The sequence below is a fragment of the Sphaerodactylus townsendi genome, linkage group LG03 (assembly GCF_021028975.2).
Source record: "Sphaerodactylus townsendi isolate TG3544 linkage group LG03, MPM_Stown_v2.3, whole genome shotgun sequence".
NCBI lineage: Eukaryota > Metazoa > Chordata > Lepidosauria > Squamata > Sphaerodactylidae > Sphaerodactylus > Sphaerodactylus townsendi.
Genome location: NC_059427.1, coordinates 6,982,215 through 7,005,340, shown reverse-complemented (window position 1 = coordinate 7,005,340; position 23,126 = coordinate 6,982,215). Strand labels below are relative to the sequence as shown.

The following is a 23,126-nucleotide window of genomic DNA, read 5'->3' as shown; positions in this document are numbered from 1 at the left end:
GATACCATCCAGGGTTGGGTGCAGAGACCCTTATTCTCCTTGGCTGGGGACAGTGGTGTAAGGGGGGAGGGATGGCGACCAGGGCAAAATGGGGGTGAAAAAGCTTCCTGTCCTTCCTGTCCTTCCTATAAGCTTCCTGTCCTTCCCATAAGCAGAAACGCCGTCCCCGGGCTTCACCTGGGTGCCATTGTAACCCCCATGCCCAGAATGGGTTGGCCCAGAATGGGTTGACCCAGTAAGGGGTGGAGACTTCGGAGCAGCAGAGAGGCTGAAAGAGCTCTTTGCAGAAGAACAAGGCTACCAGACCTCGGACCTTGGGATTTCCTATAAGCCCTTAACACCTTTGTTAAGGTAATTTCACATGTGTTGGGAACTACTGGGAAGGTAGTTTGTTGTTTTTTTGCTTTGTGTTGTAAATGTTGGAGTTTATTGTTTCAGGGTTTTTCTTTTTGTGGTTGTAATGGGTGAGAGTTCTCCTGGAGACCTTCATCATGTTGCAACCTGTTCATCAAGCCCTTGGAGTCTTCAGGAGCCAGCCCACTTGCAAAGAAGATTTGGACTTGGCAATATCAGTAGACTGTAAATAGAAGGACTTGAAATGCAACCTGAACAGGACCTTGAATTGTAACGTTAAATGTTGATGTTTTAAAAGTGTTAATTGTAAAGAAAAAGTAAACCATTTTGTTGTTTAAAAATTGTTGTTGCAACTCATTCCAAGTACTGCCCCACAGAACCCACAAGCTGAGGTTACACCATCAGCGACGCCTGGGGCTTTTCTGGAGGAAGGCTGCACAGGGTGAAGTCCTGCACAGGGTGAAGTCCAACAAAAACCAGCTCACCTTCAGCAAACCAAAATTGGAAGGGCCCCTAAGCAGGAGTTGTAGGAAAGCTTCGGGGGGGGGGGGGTTTAAAGTGATGAAAAACAATCCCCCCCCCCTTAAAGAAGCTTTCCTACAACTCCTGCTTAGGGGCCCTTCCAATTTTGGTTTGCTGAAGGTGAGCTGGTTTTTGTTGGACTTCATTTTCTTCTCCCTCCGGGAGTGCAGGACTTCACACCCTGTGCAGCCTTCCTCCAGAAAAGCCCCGGGCGTCGCTGATGGCAGCCAGGTGAAGCCCGGGGACGGCGTTTCTGTGTAAGGAATTCCATAGACGCAGAAATAAAAGGCTTTGGTAGTAAAAGTCCATTTATTAAGACATCTTAGAAAGCTCAAGTACACGCAGTGGCAGGAATGACACTTCCCGCCAGAAGCACAGGTTATAATACCAGGCACCCCATCCCCCCTTCCTGCTTCCCATGGGAACAGAGGCTTCATCTCCCGCGCAAAGATAAAGTCTTCGCCGATGCATCTGGCCCATCGCCCGGGCTGTGGAATGCACTCAAGGTTACTTCACCATCAACACCATTGAATCCTTTACATTCTGCTTATGGGAAGGACAGGAAGCTTTTCCTGCAGCGCTGGAAGGGTTAACCCACTCGATTTGTTTGCTGGAGGCTAAGCAAGGAGGGGAACCGGAAACAGGAAAGCCTCTTTTCCGGGTGGAGAGAGGTGTGATAGAGAACACGGAGGGCTTTTCGGAAAAGCCTTGTAGTCGCATCCCGGAAGGTTTATTCACAAGTAAGGCATTGGGGCGAAGCATTTAGATCTTGGAAGGGGAGGGGGAGGGCTTTCTTCATTCTTAGCCATGATTGTCATGCGGTTGCCATCTCCCGCACTGGAAATTCCTGGAGATTTGGAGGTGAATTCTGGGACAATCCAAGCTTGGGGATGGGGCAGGGGGATAACGCCCCTGAGCCACACACTCCGCCCCCCAATGCAGCCATTTTCTCAGGGGAACTAATCTCTCTGTTACCTGGAGGTGGGCTGTGATTCTGGATGAAGTTCAGGCTCCACCTGGAGATTGGCAAACCAGTTAGGCACCAGTTTTTCTTTACTGTCCAAGTGCAGATGTGTTTACAAGGGGAAAGGCATCAGTACAAAAGAAGTCTGAAATTTTGTTGGTGGTCATTTGAAACCAACCAAAAGGGGGGGGGGGGGGCTTAAGTCTAAAACGACAGAATTGTAGCCCAAAGTACCCAAGAATGAATACCCACATAGGGCCAACAAATTCAATTATACAAATTATGTAAGCAATAAAAATTGTAATATTACAAGCTAAAAACATCATCACAAATAGGGCCCTTAATAGCCTACATTACAAACATGTTCATGGACAATTATAACAGACAAACAAATCCAGTTTCCAATCTTGACCAAACGTTTCAGCCAAATGGCCTTCCTCAGTGGTCAAAATCTACACAAATCCCAACTCCAGACCAAAAAAAATGCTTTTTAAGATCTTTATGACTAGTAGATAATTTTGCAGGACAAATTATACCTTATGCCAGGACTCCCTCATATATTATCAGCTTCAGTCCAAAGATGGTACATGGACCCAATGTATAGCTTTTCCATTAGATGGTGTATTTAAACTTTCTGTAGAAAAATTTAGCCTAGTACATTGACATAAAGATACCAGTAAAATGTCTGGAGTATGTACAGCAGGCTTAAATATGTTATCTTTTCTCTTATGATAATATACTTGTGCCAGAAATCACAAGAAGCACTTTTGTTCTAGTCCATCAAGGCTATTCTGCTATGTTTCCTAGGGACATGAATGTTTGTGATGTTCAATGGTGCATCTCAGTTCTTTTTGTTTTCCTTGTGGCAAGTAGCTGTCTGTCTCGTCAACCCCCTACCTCTTAAGGGAGAACACTTTCTTTGTAGCCACATGAGTAAAGCTATCTTTTTACTGTCACAGGCTACTTAGGAAGGACATGGAAGAGGAGGACCCAGTAGGACTTGGAATTGGCAAGAAAGGCGCCCATCCCATCCAAGCTGGGAGTGCTGTTGAAGACTGGGCACGAGCTGTGCCAGAAGTCCTGGACCAAGACCCAGATGTACATAGGCGATGCTTCTGGCAATTCCGTTACCATGAGGCTGATGGGCCCCGAGAGGTCTGCCGCCAACTCTATTCACTTTGCAACCACTGGTTGAAGCCAGAGAGGTACACCAAGAAGCAGATCGTGGACCTAGTGATCCTGGAGCAGTTCCTGAACATCTTGCCCCTGGAGATGCAGCTCTGGATCAGAGGATGCAGGCCGGAGACCAGTTCCCAAGCGGTGGCCCTGGCTGAAGGTTTCCTCCTGAGTCAGGCAGAGGAAAAGAGGCAGGCAGAGCAGGTGAGGGTGGTTCCTTCTAGTTATGTCTATTTCAAGCAATGATATTTGACCTCGTCCTAAAGCTTGTCCTAAAGCGACCTGCTATTTGTCCAAGTGTTAAGGATCCAGTCATTGTTGTCTTCCATTCCATCTCTTACCCATCTCCACTGCTGTTTCAGATATGGGGGCCATCCGTGAAGATGGAAGCTAAGTTCTCTGAGGTGGAAATAATTCCATTGGAGGAATGGCAGAGGGAGCAGGCCCAAAATACCCCCTCATGTGGTAAGGGCTCATTGGGCCTGGGTGGGATTGTGGCAACTGGTGAATTGGATGGGTAGAGAGCAAAAAGCCTAAATGCTTTTTTTCAGAATTTGTAGGATTCAATAACCACTAATTGTGATGCCCATAAAATGGATGAGACAAAATCATGGAGTCAGTTCCTCACACTGATTACATTATTCATTGTGTGGGACAGGAGACTGTCCTGTGTTAAAGGGAAAATCAGCCACTCAGGTGAACCTATTGGATTGCTGCTCCAACATCCACGTGGGCAGGGAGAATTCTGAGAGACCTGTGACTGGCCAAAGATCACCCTGCAGGCTTCATGTGGAGGATTGGGGAATCGAACCCAGTTCTCCAGTCTGCTGCTCTTAACTACCACTACCATGCTGGCTCTCAAAACAACCTTGAATCCTCCAAAATCATAGGCAGCTGTGTAACACCCCTCAGTTGGTAGAAAAGGCATATTTCATATGGGTAGAGAGGTCTAGTCAGGGAAAAAACCAAAAGCTTCTGGAAAAAAACCAGGTGCTCAAGAGCAGCAGCAGCAGAAGGCCATTGCTTTCACATCCTGCATGTGATCTCCCAAAAGCATCTGGTGGGCCATTGCGAGTAGCAGAGTGCTGGACTAGGTGGACTCTGGTCTGATCTATCAGGCTCTTTCTTATGTTCTTCACACAGCAGTTCTTCACACTCAATGTCCACTAATTGCACTGCTTGTAAAAGGGGATTAGGTACATTCATGGAGGCAGTTTCTTATATTAATTACAATATTCACATTCCACTTTTTTTGTTGGTGGACTCAAGGTGACTTAAAAGAAAAGGCAGGCAAATCTCAAGCGAGCTTTTGAATCTTGTGAATAAATGGAGCCTGTACATTGTAGGTAGCATAGCTCTGAAAACTAGTTGCTAATAATAGTAAGAAATGTTGTTTTGTGTTCATGCTTATTGGGACATTTGTGGGAAATGGAATATTGGACAAGTGATGCCAGTTTGAGGTTAACACTCTTTCTTCTGATCATCTCTCACTCACAGGCAGTGAAGAGGTGGTGTCAATCCGTTCTCTTCATAGAGGTGTGGAAATGGTTGCTGCATCTCCTGTCCAGGTAAGGGAGATGAAATTGAGACAGCCTGGATCCCCCCTCCTTTGTCAGGGAGGCTTTTCTCCTGGACTTGTTGCTAGGAAATCGAAGTGTGGGAGGCTCTGAATGCCAGTTCCTTTACCCATGTCAAGCTTTGCATCCTGCACCATCCCAGAATTTCCTCTCCCAGAGTGCATGATCTCTAAGGAGGGAATCTGCTTCTTTTTTCAGTGTCAATTTTCCTTTGAGGAGGTGACTGTGTCTTTCACAGAGGCAGAGTATGCATTGCTGGATCCAGGCCAAAGAACTCTCTACAGGGAAGTCCTGCTGGAGAACTACGACAACATGGTCTTTCTGGGTAAGGATCTTTTATAGGTGGCAAAAGCACAAATTTCTGCCTTTCAGATGATGCATGAATCAAAATGTTGATCAGCAACATTCATGGTTATGCCAAGGAATCGGGCAAAGAATACCCATGGGATGTTTCTTCATCACTTCTTAGCAGTTCTTTAGTTTTGTAGAATCATAAAGCTTGCTGGGAAAAGAGGGTAGGGGGCCTTCTGGAAGCTGAGATTTGGAGGCTTGGAAGCTCCTTCTGGGGTTAAGCTCTGCAAGTGAATGCAGAAGGAGCTTCAATGGGAAATCAGCCCTGACTTCACATCAAAGGAATCACTCAGGTGAAAGGATTTAATGTCCTTTTAAAGTGTATATTAATATACACTTCAATGCACAGCAGGAAAAACACGCATCTGAAATGTTTTGTGTGTGGATGGGATTTCATGGGAAGATAAGACCTTTTTGTGTGGGTGCTGACAGGATCTCTCTTTTTATCCCAGTAGAGGATGATCAGGGGAATGAGTGGGATGAGGAACCGCATCAGCTGTTGACTGAGAAAGTCAAGAATGATGACTCGAAAATAATCTTCACGAATCAAGGTGGACTTGAGAGGCAGAAAGGCAGTCACGTGGTTGAGAAGAGGGTAAAACCCATTCCTCGCCAAGGGCGGGATTTCTATGAATTAATCCACATGGTGGAGGAAGCACATGAGTGCTTGGAATGTGGAATGAACTTCTCAGATCAAACCCAGTATAATATCCATTTGCAAATGCACAGTGGAAAGAAGACCCATCAATGCTTGGAGAATGGAAAGGACTTCGTTTGCAGATCAGAGCTCCTTAGACATCACAGAACATATACAGGAAAGAAACCTTATAGCTGCTCAGACTGCGGCAAGATCGCACAAAAACCAGACTTTGTTCGACATCAAAGGATTCATTTAGGAGAGAAACCATTTAACTGCTTGGAGAGTGGAAAAAAAGGTAATGCGCTTTTCATAAAGCATAGTATAATAAAAGGATGTAAATGCTTTCAGTGTGGGAAGTGCTTCAAATACAGATCACACTTCCTTGTGCATCGAAGAATACATAAAGGAGAGAAGCCTTTTGAATGCCCAGAATGTGGAAAGAGATTCAGTCAGAACAGCAATCGTGAACGGCATCTAAGAATCCACACAGGGGAGAAACAGTTTGAATGCTCAGAATGTGGAAAGAGATTCAGTAGGAGTAGTCATCTTCAACAGCATTTACGAATCCACACAGGAGAGAAGCCTTTTGAATGCTCAGAGTGTGGAAAGAGATTCACTAATCGTAGCACTCTTCAACGCCACCTAAGAACCCACACAGGGGAAAAGCCCTTTGAATGCTCAGAGTGCGGAAAGAGATTCAGAAGGAGTGGTCATCTTCGACAACACCTAACTACTCACACAGGGGAGAAGCCCTTTAAATGCTCAGAGTGTGGGAGGAGATTCAGTAGGAGTGGCACTCTTCAAATGCATCAAAGAACCCACACTGGAGAGAAACTGTTTGAATGCTCAGAGTGTGGAAGGAGATTTAATCAACATAGCCAGTTTCAACAGCATCTAATAACCCACACAGGGTTGAAACCTTTTGAATGCTCAGAGTGTGGAAAGAGATTCAGTCTACATAATACTCTTCAACGCCACCTCAGAACACACACAGGGGAGAAACCATTTGAATGTTTAGTGTGTGGAAAGAAATTTAGAAAAACTGGTCATCTTCAACAGCATCTAATAACCCACAGAGGGTCGAAACCTTTTGAATGCTCGGAGTGTGGAAAGACATTCAGTCTACATAGTACTCTTCAACGCCACCTAAGAACCCACAATGGGGAGAGACCGTTTGAATGTTCAGAGTGTGGAAAGAGATTCCTTAGGAGTGGTCATCTTCTACAGCATCTAACAACCCACACAGGGGAGAAGCCTTTTGAATGCTTAAAGTGTGGGAAGAGATTCAGTAGGAGTGGCACTCTTCAAGTGCATCAGAGAACCCATACTGGAGAGAAATTGTTTGAATGTTCAGAGTGTGGAAAGGGATTCAATCAACATGGCCAGTTTCAGCAGCATCTAATAACCCATACAGGGTTGAAACATTTTGAATGCTTAGTGTGAAAAGAACATCAATCATCCTAATACTCTTCAATGCCACCTAAGAACCCATACAGGGGAGAAATTGTATATAGAGCTGTAAAAAAGAAATCCTTTTGCAGTGTTTCCTAAAAGATTTCTGAGAAGGGGATGCTCCTCACCTCTTCAGGGAGCACAGTCCAAAGAGTAAAAAAAGACCCAGTCCCTGATAAATGGTATGTGTTTTAAGTACCAACTTTTTGGTTATTGTGAGAATGGTTGCAACTTCTTTTGGGTAGGAGAGGTGTAGAAACCTCCCAGTCTCATCTCCCAATTCAAAAATCTATGGCTCATTCCGCACACGCAAAATAATGCACTTTCAAGCTGCTTTCACAACTGTTTTTGCCATTCCGCACAGCTTCAAAGAGCCCTGAAAGCAGCTTGAAAGTGCATTATTCTGCGTGTGCGGAATGAGCCTATTAGAGATGCAGCATAAATCCCTTCATTTAAATATCTGGATGTGGGCTTCTTCTCAGTTCATGTTTCAGGCAGGATTTTGGAGCTGCAGCAGATTCAGGGGCAATTGGGGAAAATGTGTTCTGGGAAAGGCGGGGAGGGAATGTTCCTGCTGACCCCATGGATACTGTAGATGGTGGTATTCTTTTCTTCCAAGAAGCCAATATGGTCTTTGGGGGCATCAGTCTCTGATGGTTCCAGTCCTCTCAAGCTGATGGGTCAGAACTGGTGATGTTGAACCCCCACTTCCTATGTCCCAGAGAGCACTGTCTTGTCCTGCGAACATTGGATCCTGTAATAATCTGGGGGACTGAGAGATTCTGGGTGACTGCTGGAATCTTTGTTCAGGCCTTGAATGTGAGGTTGCTTGAAGCACTGGAGTGGATCTCTGTCCAATGTCTTCTCCTTCTCACAGGAGCCTGGCTCTGTGGTTTATCCTGCCGTTGGAAGAATTACCAAATGGAAAAAAAGACGTCCATCAGCATGGTTAGAGATTATGCTTGTCAAAGAAGTTTGAAGATCTGAAGGGGGCTGAGCAGCAAATCATGAAGATATTTCCTCCTGCCTCCTTAACATTACAGGGATGAAGTGCTTCTGCATGGTAGCTTGGTCTCCACTGCAGGCCTTTTAAGAAATTAAAATCACAGTGCTATTTCCATAAGTGATTTTTTTTAAAAAAAAAGGTTTAGTGTAAAGAGGGGTGGAATGGCAGCTGTGGTCAGGGATCTCAGGCAAGGAAAATTGCTCCAATGCAGGCAGGACTTGTGAAAATCTACATCTTCTTGCCCATGCAGTGGGAAAAGGTGCTTTCCTGAAAGATTTCAAATGGGGAAATTATCGCACTGAAGAGGGGACACAGAAGGTGGCCAATTCACAGATGAGGGCACATGAATGCTTCAGAACCGTTCTTTGTGGAAATAGCCTTAGCGCAGTCAAAGATTTCTTTGCCCACAGAAATTTATTCTTTAGGGGTCCTTGTAGAGAAAGAGATAACCTCTCTCCTCTCTGGGTGGGTTAGGACTCTGAGAATATTCACAACTCGGAGACAAAATAAAACCTTTTAAAATACCTTTTTGAAGGTTTTATTAACCCTACAATAGTCCTTTTAAAAAATACTGGCAAACAATCAGTCCATGAAGGGCCAGCAATTAAAATCAAGAGATAAATCCTTAAGCAAGCAATAAATCTTATACAAGCTCTATGCACAAAAAAACTTGATTACAACACGGCTGCTACAAGCGGAACCAACTGGTTAGCTGAATTCACCATGAAGAGGCAGTTATAGAAAAACCAAAACCTAATCAGGAGTAGCACCAATTAACCCAAACGGGTAGTATGACTCATCATTCCTGTTAGAGAAACTTCATTCAGCTGGTTCACAACCTCAATCAACTGTTGCTCGTTGGTAAGTGGAAAGCACTGGGGAAAAGCCAAAACAAGCCATTATCTTGAGGACTGCTATGCCAAAACTCATTACCCCCATAGCTTTGGCTAAGCTAATAATGGCAATTCCTCTACAGGTCCACTTTTTGAAAAGCAACCCTGCAGTTCCATTTACTGGTAGATGATATACTTTTCCCTATAACTTTCTTTAATTTCACACTAATGAAGAATCAGAGGAACCTTTTTGAGCTAGAAGTAGCTTGTGGTGGGCGGGGAGCTCTGAACATAAAATTTAATACAAACACCAACACAAAATGAAAAACAGACAAGAAAAGGCAGACTTAATGTAATAAGAGGAACCCCTCAAACTTGTATTTTCATTGTCTAAAACAAAAGTGTTGGTACTCATATCAAGTTGCATTGCTGTCCCGTCCCCCCTGCCCCGCCCGTTCCCCTCCCTCCCCATGCACACACTTCCCATCTCAGGAGATGACCAAACTCTCCCCAGAAGGTAGTGGTACTCAGTATCCCTGAGTAGAGCCACACACGTCAACACATTTCATCCAGTTGAATCCTGACAGTCCCCAGGAAGTGAGAGAGGCAACCTCGCAGGCATGTAGGAGGGAGAAACAGGGAAGGTGTTGTATCCCAAGACCACTTTCCTGGGATAAGCCCCACAGGATAGGCCTGATGAGGATTTTGAGTAGACCTGCTTCGGATTGCTTAAGGTGAGTTAGCGTTAGTTGACCTTCATTTTCTTTTTTCTGTCTCTGCATTGTCATTGTCTGAGTGGGCTGAACAGCATGTGATACCCCAGCAGCACAACTCTGCAGTAATTCCAGAGAAGCCCCATGGAGCTGCATGGGGCATTGATGACTGCAGCTGTGCTGAAGCCCCCTCCAACCATCTGGATTTGGCCAATGGGTTGGGGGTCATGGAAACAACAGGAAGCATGTTGTTCTGCTTCACACCAATGGTTAAACTTACCAAGCTGATTGGTAGAGCGAGGACGGAAAAGAGGAAAAGCACTTTCTGGATGGGAGTGGGAGCTTGGCTATTTAATTAGGACGAAGGAAAGGAAAGGCTTCATGAGATTTTGATCTCTCTTAATTGACTTTTCCCCTTTCCTTGCAGTTACACAATGTGCTATCAGCTGCAAAATCAGTGCTACACTGCACCTGGCTGGAAGGTGGCAAGCAGCTATGCTGACTCCAGCCACACTTCTCCTTTTCCTCCCCTTTCCCTCCTCCTATATCGGTGTGGGCTGAGAGAAGGCTAGTTTGAACCTGTGGCAGTTCATGAAAGCTTCAGCAGAAGACATTTAATCACCATATTTGCATGCACTACTGATGAGCCTCTCAAAAATTGAAAAATTGAAAAGACAAGGGCTTAAAGGCCACCTGGGGACCTGCACAGGTGAGCAGGGAAGTCTAAATGTACACCCGTAAAGAGCTCAATGAGTGCAGAGTAGGAGCATTCTACCATCCTGGCGATGTTCAGAAGTGACAGTATACTTTTACTGCAGTCCCTTCATATGATGGCTACAAAAGAACTGGGGTGCGGGTGTTTGTCCAAGTCATAGCTGATTTATGGTGGCCCCATCACGTTTTCAAGGCTACAGACATTCAGTGGTGGTTTGCCATTGCCTTCCTGTGTCAGGACCCTGGACTTCCTGGGTGGTCTCCCCTCCAACTACTAGCCAGGGCCAACCCAGCTTAGCTTCTGAGATCTGATATGAACCCATCTTAGGCCATCCGGATAACAGAGCAAGGAACTGGTGCTAAATGGGTTTCAGGAGGGTACACCCAATGCCCTCCAACCCCACAGCCTCCTAGTCCAGCCTTAGCACCAATCCGTTCCCACGGTCAGACTCGCTCTCTCTCTCTCACACACACACACACAGTTCTGCCAAGCAAGAAATTAAGGATAATGCAAAGATTTTTCTAATGCTCCCCCCCCCCCCAAAATCAGAATAATGGAAAGGTCTTTCTGACACCCCCCAACCACAATAGCTAAACCAAAAAATTGGGGGGGGGGGGGATAGGCAGCAGTGAGCCGCCATGACTGTAGGCTATTTAATGCGAGCAGAAGATCGAGGCCAGATCCAGAAAGCGGGAGAGGGCGATTCCATCAAGAGAGGGAGGCGTCCCCTTGGGCTGTGGGAGATCGTCTCTTTATTCCATGCTGTGTCACGTTTGCTCCTTTCCTTGGATGCCTTGTCTTGCCTTGCCCGGGACCCTTGAACCGCCGAAAGGCTCCCTAAGGGTTAAAGGGAGAGAGAGAGAGAGCTTGTGGAGTCCTAGAGAGGCAAAAAGGAAGGGCCGTGGGGGAAGCCATTTTCTGTCCCCTTTCCTCTTTCGTGTTTTCCGGGCAGCTCCTTGAATGACTGTGAGTGTCTTGGTGAGCTCGAAGGGACTTTGGGTACGTACGTGGGCGGGGGAATTATGGGTTGGAGGCTGCAATGCAAGACCCAAGCAGAGAGAAACGGGGAGAAGGGTTTCCTCCTCCTCCAGATCCCGCTTGTCCCCCTCCGTCTGCCCCAGAGAGAGAGAGACCCTTGGCCCCTTTGTGCGGAGACACGAGGAGGTCCCTGCAACAGCTGGGGAGCAGGATCTGAACTCGACTCCTTTGGACGTCTGACGGGTCAAAGATCTTGAGGCTGCAGAGTCACTTTTGGGCGGGGAGATTGTGGGGGGAAAGGGGGGCTGAGTGGGGAGTAGGTATTAGATCCTTTAGAATTTCTCTGGGTTTGATGGTTTTGGAAAGTATTTTAGACTATGTATTGTCGAAGGCTTTCACGGCCGGAATCACTGGGGTGCTGTGTGGTTTTCCGGGCTGTATGGCCGTGTTCTAGCAGCATTCTCTCCTGACGTTTCGCCTGCATCTGTGGCTGGCATCTTCAGAGGTTCTCTGAAGATGCCAGCCACAGATGCAGGCGAAAGGTCAGGAGAGAATGCTGCTAGAACACGGCCATACAGTTCTCTGAAGATGCCAGCCACAGATGCAGGCGAAAGGTCAGGAGAGAATGCTGCTAGAACACGGCCATACAGTTCTCTGAAGATGCCAGCCACAGATGCAGGCGAAACGTCAGGAGAGAATGCTGCTAGAACACGGCCATACAGTTCTCTGAAGATGCCAGCCACAGATGCATGAACGCCAGGAGGAATGTTGCCAGAACACGGCCATATTAAAGTTCTTCCGAAGATGCCACACAGATGCAGGCTAAACGCCAGGAGGGAATGACTGCCAGAACACCGGCCATACAGTTTCTGAAGATGCCAGCCACAGATGAGATAAACGGTCAGGAAGAGAATGCTGCTAGAACATCGACCATACAGTTCTTCCTGAAGATGCCAGCCACAGATGCGAGGCGAAAAGCGTCAGGAGAGAATGCTGCTAGAACAACTGACCATACAGTTCCTCTCGAAGATGCACCAGCCACAGATGCAGAAGCTGAAAGCGCTTCAGGAGGAGGGAAATGCTGCTAGAACACTGGCCATACGGAGTTCTCTGAAAGATGCCAGCCACAGATGGCGAAAGGTCAGGAGAGAATGCTGCTAGAACCACGCGCCATACAGTTCTTCGAAGATGCCAGCCACAGATGGTACAAAAGGTCAGGAGAATGCTGCCAGGAACACGTGCCATACAGTTCTCTCGAAGATGTTTCGCTGGTGACGGTACAAAGGTCAGGAGAGAATGCCAGAACACGGCCATACAGTTCTTCGAAGATGCCAGCCACAGATGCAGGCGAAACGTCAGAGAGAATGCCACAGAACACGGCCACAAGCCAGTTCTTGAAGACGCCAGCCACAGATGCAGGCTTAAAGGTCAGAGAGAATGCTGCCAGAACACGGCCATACAGTTCCTTCTGAAGATGCCAGCCACAGATGCAGGCGGTCAGGAGAGAATGCTGCTAGAACACGCCATATGCCTCTAAAGATGCCAGCTACAGATGGTATGAAGGTGGTCAGGAGAGAACGCTGCTAGAACACGGCCATATTGAAGTTCTTCTGAAGATGCCAGCCACAGATGCAGGCTGCAAACGCCAGGGAGGGGAATGCTGCCAGGAACACTGCCAGTTCTCTGAAGATGCCAGCCACAGATGGTATCAAACGGGCCAGGAGGGAATGCTGCTAGAATTTCACGGCCATACAGTTCTTCTGAAGATGCCAGCCACAGATGCAGTATGCGAAAGGTCGAAGGAGGAGAATGCCTGCTAGTTTCAACACGGCCATACAGTTCTCTGAAGATGCCAAGCCACAGATGCGAGGCGAAACGCCCGAGAGAATGCTGCCAGAACACGGCCACAGTTTTCCGAAGCATGCCAGCCACAGATGCAGGCTTAAACGCCAGGAGAGATCGCCGGTTAGAACACCGCCATACAGTTCTCGAAGATGCCAGCCACAGATGCAGCAGGTCAAACGGCCAGGAGGGAATCGCGAACACGGCCATACAGTTCTCTGAAGATGCCAGCCACAGATGCAGGCGAAACGTCAGGAGAGAATGCTGCTAGAACACGGCCATACAGTTCTCTGAAGATGCCAGCCACAGATGCAGGCGAAACGTCAGGAGAGAATGCTGCTAGAACACGGCCATACAGTTCTCTGAAGATGCCAGCCACAGATGGTATGAAGCATGGTGAGAGAATGCTGCTGTGGAACACCGCCACAGTTCTTCAAAGATGCCAGCCACAGATGCAGTATGAAGCGGTCCAGGAGAGAATGCTGCTAGAACGACCGCATTACATACAGTTCTCTGAAGATGCCAGCCACAGATGCAGGCGAAAGGTCAGGAGAGAATGCTGCTAGAACACGGCCATACAGTTCTCTGAAGATGCCAGCCACAGATGCAGGCGAAAGGTCAGGAGAGAATGCTGCTAGAACACGGCCATACAGTTCTCTGAAGATGCCAGCCACAGATGCAGGCGAAAGGTCAGGAGAGAATGCTGCTAGAACACGGCCATACAGTTCTCTGAAGATGCCAGCCACAGATGGTATTAAAGGTCAGGAGAGAATGCCACAGAAGCTGCGACGCGCCATACAGTTCTCTGAAGATGCCAGCCACAGATGCAGGTACGGTGGTCAGAGAGAATGCTGCTAGAACACGGCCATACAGTTCTCTGAAGATGCCAGCCACAGATGCAGGCGAAACGTCAGGAGAGAATGCTGCTAGAACACGGCCATACAGTTCTCTGAAGATGCCAGCCACAGATGCAGGCGAAACGTCAGGAGAGAATGCTGCTAGAACACGGCCATACAGTTCTTCTGGAATATGCCAGCCACAGATGCAGGCGAAGGCCTGGAGAGAGAATGCTGCCAGAACACCGCCATACAGTTCTGAAGATGCCAGCCACAGGGATGCAGGTGCGAAAAGGTCAGGAGAGAATGCTACAGGAACACGCCATATTAGTTCTCTGAAGATGCTGTTACAGATGCAGGCGAAAGGTCAGAGGAGAATGCTGCTAGAACACGCTACAGTTGTGTTCTCTGGAAGATGCCAGCCAGATGCAGAAGCGAAAGGTCCAGGAGAGAATGCTGCTAGAACCAACTGACCATACCAGTTCTTCACTGAAGATTGCCGAAAGCCACAGATGCCGAGTATGCTGAGAACATCCCAGGAGAGTAAATGCTGCTAGAACCACGCGACCCATACACAAAGTTCTCTGAAGATGCCAGCCACAGATGCAGGCGAAACGTCAGGAGAGAATGCTGCTAGAACACGGCCATACAGGCCGGAAACCACACAGCACCCAAATATTTTAGACTATTTAGCAGTATTGTAGACTATTCAGACCCTTCCTGGAGTTTCCTGCGGCTTTTCTCCTATCTTTCTCAAGCCGACTTTGCTTTGGTTCTCGTTTTACAACCAAACTTCATGATGACTGCCATTTCAAATTCCACTGGCCCTGTCCGAATGACAGCCATTTTTCTTTCTCCTGCCCTGGCATCTCCCATCTGCAGCCCTGCATCTCCTCAGGGCTCTGCTGCCTCCTTCCCACCACGCTTAGCAAGCACTGTGAGGTAAGGAGGAAAATCTTGCCTTCGCTCATGAGAAGAAGGAACAGTGTGGCTTTAGGCAGGGTCAGGAATTCACACACACCACACACACACACACCCCGAATGGATTTGCAGTTTGGAAGGAAGCATTTCCAAGAGGGAAGGGGGATCTCCCTCTCCTTTCAAAATGGCGGTCTGAGCACAGAGAGGTTTGAGGGTCAGACATGCCAGAGTTTTTATTTATCAAATCCAGTATCTTACATTGTGCGCCAAATCTAGGTTGGATAAATGTTCGCAGCAGGGACTGGCACAGAAAGTGTGTCTGATGGAGAAAGGGTTTCCCACTGTCTTTCTTCCTCTCCCTTTCAGGCAGCAGTGGAAGGACACCCTGGATGCTTTGTCTGCCATCTCCTCTGTGTGCTGAAGAGACAAGAACTGCCATGCAGTCAGCTCAGGTAAGGGGGTGTCACTGGGGAGAGGTGGAGGGGGGGCAGGATTTCTTCCTTCTCTGTTGCAAGGCTCAAAGGATTGAGCTTCTGGCCCTTAGTTCTGGTGCTTCAAGGTGTTGAGGGTGCCTGCTGGCGAGGTGGGAAAATGGTCAGTGTTCTGTCCAGAATGGCATGCGCAGAGGTGCCCAAGCAGAGATGATGAAACCACACTGGCACAATAGTTGATGATATCTATGTGACATATAAAGGTGATAGTGTAATTGATTATGTGTTGGATTCACCCTGTTTTCTCCCTTGGATATGTGATTTTAGGATGGGTGATTATTTTAGAGGTGATCATTTTCCTTTGCGGTTTGCTATTTTGCTTCCACTGGATCTTCCTGTGGACTGGCCCTGTGATTGAGTTGCTGTAGGGAGGAAAAGTCTTGAGGCTGCTTAGATGGTCATCTGAGTTAATCTGTGCAGCAATTAATATTAAGTATTCTGGGGACTGAAGCTTCTGAGACAGAGGGATGCTGTAAAAATGATGGGAGTATTGCTTAGCACTTTGAACCTTTTTAAGCCAATCTGCAAAATTGACAGTGATTTCTAGGACTGTGCAAAGAGATACTTGGTTTGATGAAGAGTGCAGAGAATGTAGTAGAAAAAATAGCACTACACTCCTTTTTTAGATCTCACATCACTGAAGCATGCATTTAGAATTTTGATAAAGTACAGACATGGCTTTCTTTATGTAAAGAATGGGAGAGTCTGCTTTGAATAATAATGAGTAACAGATCTTTTGGAATATGATTAATAATAACCTTTCTGTAGTGTCCAGTATTTCATCCTGCATTGCTCCTTCAATATAGGAACAGCATTTTACCTCTATCTTTGCAAAGTTCCCTGGATTAGAGTCTGATTGGGCTTTGTCTGAGCCCTCCGCCCTAACTGTTCTACTACAGCTGGTTCTTCCAGAGACAGTGGGTTCCCTAATTAAGCAAATGTGATCTGGCAAGGCCCCTAGGCCTGATTTAATACAAGTTGATCTTTTGAAAACCTTTTTGATATCATGGAGCAACCAGCTGGCCCCTGTTGTTCCTCAAATAAATGCTTTAGGTATTATTCCCACAGTTTGGAAACATGCAGTAATAGTTCTTATTAATAATAGTAATAGTTCTTTGAACAGTAGTAATAGTTATTTAAAAAGAGGTCAAGAAAAATGTATGCCGAATGACACATTGCTACTGTCTAGATTTGAATTTGGTCTTTGTAAGGCATTAAATGCACTTATTGATTATTGTACTAAAATAATGGTATTTTCAAAAAGGCAAAAAGTCTGAACTGTCAAGAGAGGGAAAAATGAAGCCATAGCGTATTTTAAATATTGGGGAGTCATGTTCAGCTGTAATCCTATTTGGAAAGTTCATGTCTCCTCAGTAATTAAAGCTTGCTAGGATTAATACATATCATACCTTTCATATCTAAAATTTTGTATATACTCTAATAATAGGCGTGCTTTTATGGTTGCCAGATTGAATGTTCTGCCAACAGCAGAACTGAGAGGACAATTTGATAAGATGATATTTTCAGATCAATTCTGTGGCTGGGCATCAGGTGCAACAGAGATTGCAGATCACCTTTTGTTATTCTGTGATAGATGGACTGCCCCCAGGGCTTTTTGGATTGTTCCTGTTTTATCCAGATACTACTTTCCTGTGAATCCTGAGTGGTATCCCTATTGCTAGCAGATTTCAGTCCAGAAATAAGATCTGTCTAGATCTGTTGCAAAATACTTGGCAATGTTAATCTCTTTAAAGTCTTGTTAAAATGAATTCTATCTCATTGAACGAGTAAGAATTGTACAGGTTCATTTTTTTCTATTGATCTTAGGAGTGATGTGTTTCATCATTCTGTATTTTATAATGTTCTAGTGCTGTTTATCTTCTTGCATATTGGTTTATAGTCAAGATTTTAATAACATAATGCTGTTTTATCTTTTATGTACTGGTTTATGCTCAAGATCTTTAGTCATATAAGCGTAGTACTAAAGGATAATTCATAATGGCTCAAAAATATTCCACAGAAAACAATTTGGGCCTCACTTCACCACATGGACATCTGTGGCCACAAGGAGCAATCAAAGAAGACTGGGGGAGGGAGCAAAAGTCTCCGTAGGCCTCTTCTCCCCTCCTCTTTATGCTGCTCTTCCAGTGTCTCCATCTTTGGTTTTCCTCCCAGCTTTCCAGAGAAATAAAGTCATACTTTCTTCTCCTTCTTTCAGGATGGGATGTCCTTTGAAGATGTGGCCGTGTATTTCACCCACGGGGAGTGGACCCTGCTGAGCCCAGCCCAAAGAGTTCTGTACAAGGAAATCATGCTGGAGAATTTTGGGAACGTGGTCTCTCTGGGTGAGTATCCCTTTCTCCTGGACTGCCCTCCTCCTTGCTGGAAGGGGAGTGGACCCTGCTGGGCCCAATGGCTGACCACTTCCCATGGCCCTTCCTCTGATGTGGGAGGGGTCTGGGCTCTTCTTGCAGAGAGAAGGAAAGAGAAAGAGACCCTGTGTGGCAGTCCTGTGCTTGTTTGAACCACCATGAGCTGGCATCAGAAGAGGTGCCAATGGAACTCCTGGTCTCAAGTAGTTGGGCAGCCTAAGCTGGGGCTTCCCTCTATTCTGGGCCTGGCCTTACTAGGAATGAGAAGTGGCTTTAGAGGGAATTGTTGGCTTCTCTGCCATTTTCCTTAGTTATCAACTGACCTGGGAAAAGTGTAGGAGCAGAATTTTTGCATTTATGTACATTCTGAGGGACCATATCTTTGTTTTTCCTGAGGCATAGGATCTCAGTTTGCCAAACCTGACCTCATATCCTGGCTGGAAGAGGACAAAGAGCTGTTTCTCCTGATCTCTGAAGAAGAGAGATTGGCAGGTAGCTGCTTAGGTATGTGTCTTGCGATTGCGTGTTGCCTGCACTTCCTTCCAAGGGCAGGAGAATCTCTGTGGCCTTTCATTTATTTGATTCGATTTATATCTCACCCTGTCCCTACCAAGGTTGGGTTCAGGATGGCTCACAACTCTTAAAACACAGTAATACAAAATTAGAATAAAATACAGTTAAAATCACTATAGCTAGGACTGTTCAATACTATGGGTTTAGTTGGTTTCTTTATTATGAAACATCATCAGGAAAGGAGCATTTCGACTTCTATTGCCTGAACTAAGCATAGTCAATATTGCAATTACCATTATATCCTATGTCACCATCACATTCTGTCACCCCACCTTACCCAGCAGTTCAGAAGCAGGGGAGGGCATCCCTCCAGTCCTGTGGTCTGCTGGAAGGAGAAACCACCCTCGCCCACCAGGGTCAAAACAACCTACATTCCATACTACTGAGAGAACTGCAATAACAGATGGCTAATGTGCTAATAACGACTGAGAAAAGGGAAAAGAAAAAAAAGGGTGTGTGTGTCTGAACAGAAAGCCTGAACAGAAACAACTGCCCAAGTGCCGGACAGCGGGAGGTGAAACACGGCAGGATCAAGCAGGGGCAGATCATGACAGAGGAGAGGTTGTTTTTTGTGATCTCACTCAGACATTAAACATCTGCTAAACCAGTGGTGGCAAACCTATGGCACTCCAGATGTTCATGGACTACAATTCCCATCAGCCCCTGCCAGCATGGCCAGTTGGCTATGCTGGCAGGGGCTGACGGGAATTGTAGTCCATGAACATCTGGAGTGCCATAGGTTTGCCACCACAGTAAGTTAAACTAATCCAGACTGGCAACTAGTTAGCATTTACAGGTGTAAAATGAGAGAAGAAAGCAGCTAGCTTTCAAGGCCTTACTAACTTGATTGAAACTAGTAGGCTTACAAGTGTTAAATTAACAATTAACAAAATTCTGTGTTACAGTTGTTTGGTCTTGATGTCACCTTGGCATGGATCCATGCGTTTGATCAGAAGTAACCATAGAATTAAAGTAAATGTGTTGACAGTACTTTCAGTTGCCTGTCTACAGTCTAGAAATAGCTGATAGGGGAATGTGGTGACTGCAACGCTTGAAAATTATGAATGTTACACCCTACTTTCATATTTCCAGCTGTGCATGAACCACTATATAATGTTCATGCTATGCTAATACAGAGCTTGGTATAGGGTGCAGAATCTAAGTATCTGAACCTTCCTTAAAAAAAAAAACAAATTTCTAGTTCTTAAGGCTGTGATGGGTCACTTGGAAGGCATGTGAACAATGCCTGGTGAAATCTAAGAAGCTACAGGTGGTAGTGTGTTGGTTTGAAAGTGCATTTATTAGTCTGTTGCGTCAATCTGTCCTATAGAGGAGGTGCGGGTAAATTCAGTAGAATTAGATGACGTTTGATTTTACAGTGCTAATTTAGTAGTTTGGATTCTTGCTCTGAACTTCTTGTTGAGGAGGAGAAAAACAGGTTAGAAATATTTTACACATTTATAAAATACAACAAAATAAATATCTGGAAAAAAAACAAAAAGTATGTCAATCTGTCCCAATGCTATCTCCAGCCAGTTGGGAATACAGCAAGCTTGGCCAGCTCCTGTCCAGTCTCGCCCCAGCTGGTTACAGCACTCTACCCATTCCAGAAAGGATGAGGCAGCTAGGCTGATGGCAAGGGTGGCAGAGGCGGTGTGTGAAGACAGGGCTACCAGCCTGTGTGCATGCCGAAACTGAGCCAGCTGATCATTTCATTGCTCACAGATTGAGGGAGTGACAGCAGCTGCAAAGCTGCGAGGTGGGTGAGCCAGGGAAGGCTGTGCAAAGTGCCATACAGAGCATGCTTCAGGTGAACAAGGTGGACACAAGAAAAGGTGCATGTGTACCTACGGACTCCGTGTTTGGGACCCCTGGGTTGGTCCTTCAGCATAACTCCTTTTGGAATTCGTAAGGAATTGACAATGTGAAGGGGAGAATTGACAATGGAATGGTTGGGTTTAACATCTAAGCATATATAGAGTGCAACCATTGCCAGGAAATTCTGATACGAGTACTTAGGGAAAGTGTTTTATTCTCACTACAGGTTTCTTTGTTTTTCAGCAGATGGACTGTGGAAGTCAGCAAATGAAACAGCTGAGTGTCCAGATGCAGAGGAAGAAGAGATATATTCAGATAAAAAAGAGGAAGATGAATATTGTGATGTACTGAAGAGGGAGCAGGGAAAAAACCCACCCAAAGAGAGGAATAATTTCAGTGTTGTACAGAAAGGTGATTCTCTGCTACAAAAAATACACCAAGGAGACAATAGGAAGGAGCCTACTCCAGGCAGAGAAAATTTTCTTGAAAAAGTAGATATTAATATTGACTGGAGCACCAATAACAGAATGAAAAAATATAAATGCCTGAAATGTGGAAAAAAGTTCACTCCAAGTAGAAGCCTAAATTCACATGAAATGATTCACAAAGGGCAGAAACTGTACTTTTGTCTAGAGTGTGGAAAAAGCATCAATCAAATTGGAAAACTTACTTCCCATCAGAGAAATATCACAGGAGAGAAAACATGTAAATGCTTGGAATGTTGGGAAAGTTTCAGGCATAGTAAAAACTTGTCTTTTCATCCAAAAATTCACACAGGGGAAAAACCATATAAATGTTTGGAATGTGGAAGCAGCTTCAGTCAGAGTGGCAACCTTATTGCCCATCAGAGAATTCACACAGGGGAGAAACCATATAAATGCCTAGAGTGTGGAAGCAGTTTCAGTCAGAATGGAAGCCTTACTGTTCATCAAAGAATTCACACAGGGGAGAAACCATATAAATGCCTGGAGTGTGGGAAAAGCTTCAGTCGCAGTACAAACTTGTCTTCCCATCAAAAGATTCACACAGGGGAGAAACCATATAAATGCCTGGAGTGTGGGAAAAGCTTCAGTCGTAGTACAAACTTGTCTTCCCATCAAAAGATTCATATAGGGGAGAAACCATGTAAATGCATGGAGTGTGGGAAAAGCTTTAGTCGGAGTGATCGTCTTGCTTCCCATCAAAGAATTCACACACAGGAAAAACCATATACATGCCTGGTGTGTGGGAAAAGCTTCCGTCACAGTTCAAACTTGTCTTCCCATCAAAAGATTCACACAGAGGAAAAAGCATATAAATGCAGGGAGTGTGGGAAAAGCTTTCGTCGAAGTGGCAGCCTTACTTCCCATCAAAGAATTCATACAGGACAGAAACCATATAAATGCCAGGAATGTGGAAAAAGCTTCAATCACAGTCAAAACTTACATACCCATCAAAGAATTCACACACAAGAAAAACCATATAAATGCTTGGAGTGTGGGAAAAGCTTCAGTCGGAGTGATCATCTTGCTTACCATCAAAGAAGTCACACAGGGGAGAAACTATATATAGGGGTGTGCACCATTGTTTTCCCCAGTGTTTTTCAGGTTTTGGTTTAAGACCTGTAATTTTTTCAAAAACAAAACCCAAACCCCCCATCCAAGTATGGGGGTTTCCCTCTGGTTGTCCAAAGTGTTTTGGGTCAGCCAAGCCCAATTTTTAGCTCTGAACCTCCATTGGCTCCTAAGTCCATATGAATTTCAGCGGAGGCAGTGCCAAACCCAGCATTAAGCTCTGCCCCACTATCTCTGATGTCCACATGACTTTCACAGAGAATGGGGCAGAACTGATCTAAATGCTGGGTCTGACTTGACAAACCCACCATTCAGTTCTCCGCAGCCTGTTACCTCCAAGTTCATGTGGATTTCTGAAGCTGCATTCAGCTGGTGAGCGATGGGAAGAGGGAGGTTGTGATGGTTTCTCTCCTTTTTTGATGGTGGTGGGGCTTAAGAGGCCTGAAAAATACCAGAAAAAATTGGCATTTTTCAGGATATGCTTTTCAGCTCCCTTGAATTATCACCATTTCTCCAGCAAAAATAAACTATTTATATTCAGTTCAGCTTTATCTAGATGCACAGCCCTAACCATATACAAAGTATCAACAATCATTTGCACTAAAGCATCTAGCAATGCAAAGACTGAGAGATTTATTAGGTTACTTAATAAGCAATGGGAACCAGGTTCACATGGGGCTATGCAACATACCATGTCCTTTCTGCTGCATATGTAAATGAATTAATCAAAAATCATTCACAAGCTTGTCTAATGTAATCTGAAAACCCACTAGCAAGCTCCATAGTTCAAGGTTATGATAGACCTGTGAAAGAGATAGAGCTGAGGGATAGAGTGAGGGTAGAGCTTCTCTGCTACCTATAGTTTTGTACCTGCATTGAGATTAATGTGATGGACAACCGGACTTGCTTTAGCTTCCTGGTGTTGGTTGCTGAGAGTTTACAATGGCAGCACTTGTGTCCCCAGTTCAGTGGCTGTTGAACAGAGCTGGGAATTATCCTTGGGCCGTCGCTGGCTGAGTGGAGAGTTTTTCCCAGGCAGCAGTGTCAAGCGTGCTGGAAGGGGTGGCAGAGACCCCCTGGTGACGACTGAGTGAGACCTGTGTGGCTGGAGCCGAGAGTGCCCAGGAAACATCAAGAGCTTTAAAACGGTGTTAGATGTGATGGCGGTGATTGGCGAACATTGTGAGCGCTAGAGTGGGGCATGTCGGGCTGCAAACTGAGCTCCTCATGCAGTGGCAGCAGTGGCTCTTTTCTGGGCAGCAATTAGGGCCAGTGGCAGAGCCCCTTGTAAGTCAGTGGTTGCACCTTCAGCTTCCTAGACAGTGACGAGTACCAGTGGCAGGGGTCCTTGTCCTCATCCAACATTTGACTGAAAGCCTCCAGGCAGCTGAGGCTGGGCATGCCTGGAAGAGGCCACAGTGGCAACTGCAATTACAGCA

General features: G+C 45.7%; 2 protein-coding genes across 9 annotated transcripts in view; one reads left to right on the top strand and one right to left on the bottom strand.

Annotated features, from left to right (window-relative positions):
* Nucleotides 1-23,126, bottom strand: part of LOC125428526 (zinc finger protein 420-like) — an 815,993-nt gene that overhangs the window by 480,335 nt on the left and 312,532 nt on the right. The window lies entirely within an intron of this gene.
* LOC125428602 (zinc finger protein 420-like) lies at nt 1,506-22,227 on the top strand. Of its 3 annotated transcripts, none has more exons than XR_007243866.1 (7): nt 1,506-1,616; nt 2,800-3,220; nt 3,379-3,481; nt 4,514-4,584; nt 4,792-4,918; nt 5,397-7,218; nt 15,247-15,317. XR_007243866.1 is itself a non-coding variant. In XM_048489006.1 (7 exons), the coding sequence occupies exons 2-7, from the start codon at nt 2,816-2,818 to the stop codon at nt 21,730-21,732; spliced, it is 2,793 nt and encodes a 930-aa protein (XP_048344963.1). In that variant the 5' UTR covers nt 1,506-1,616; nt 2,800-2,815; the 3' UTR covers nt 21,733-22,227. The 3 variants fall into 3 exon arrangements, 2 of the variants coding, with proteins under 2 accessions (XP_048344963.1, XP_048344962.1); XM_048489006.1 differs by lacking the exon at nt 15,247-15,317 and adding an exon at nt 20,901-22,227 and having other exon boundaries at nt 5,397-6,651; XM_048489005.1 differs by lacking the exon at nt 15,247-15,317 and having other exon boundaries at nt 5,400-7,231.

Coding starts and splice junctions, on each gene's coding strand:
- LOC125428602 (XM_048489006.1), top strand. CDS start 2,816: ATGGAAGAGGAGGACCCAGTAGGACTTGGAATTGGCAAGAAAGGCGCC. Junction 4,585..4,791: donor TTGCTGCATCTCCTGTCCAG/GTAAGGGAGATG, acceptor TTCTTTTTTCAG/TGTCAATTTTCCTTTGAGGA. Junction 6,652..20,900: donor CATCTTCAACAGCATCTAAT/AACCCACAGAGG, acceptor TTTTCATCCAAA/AATTCACACAGGGGAAAAAC.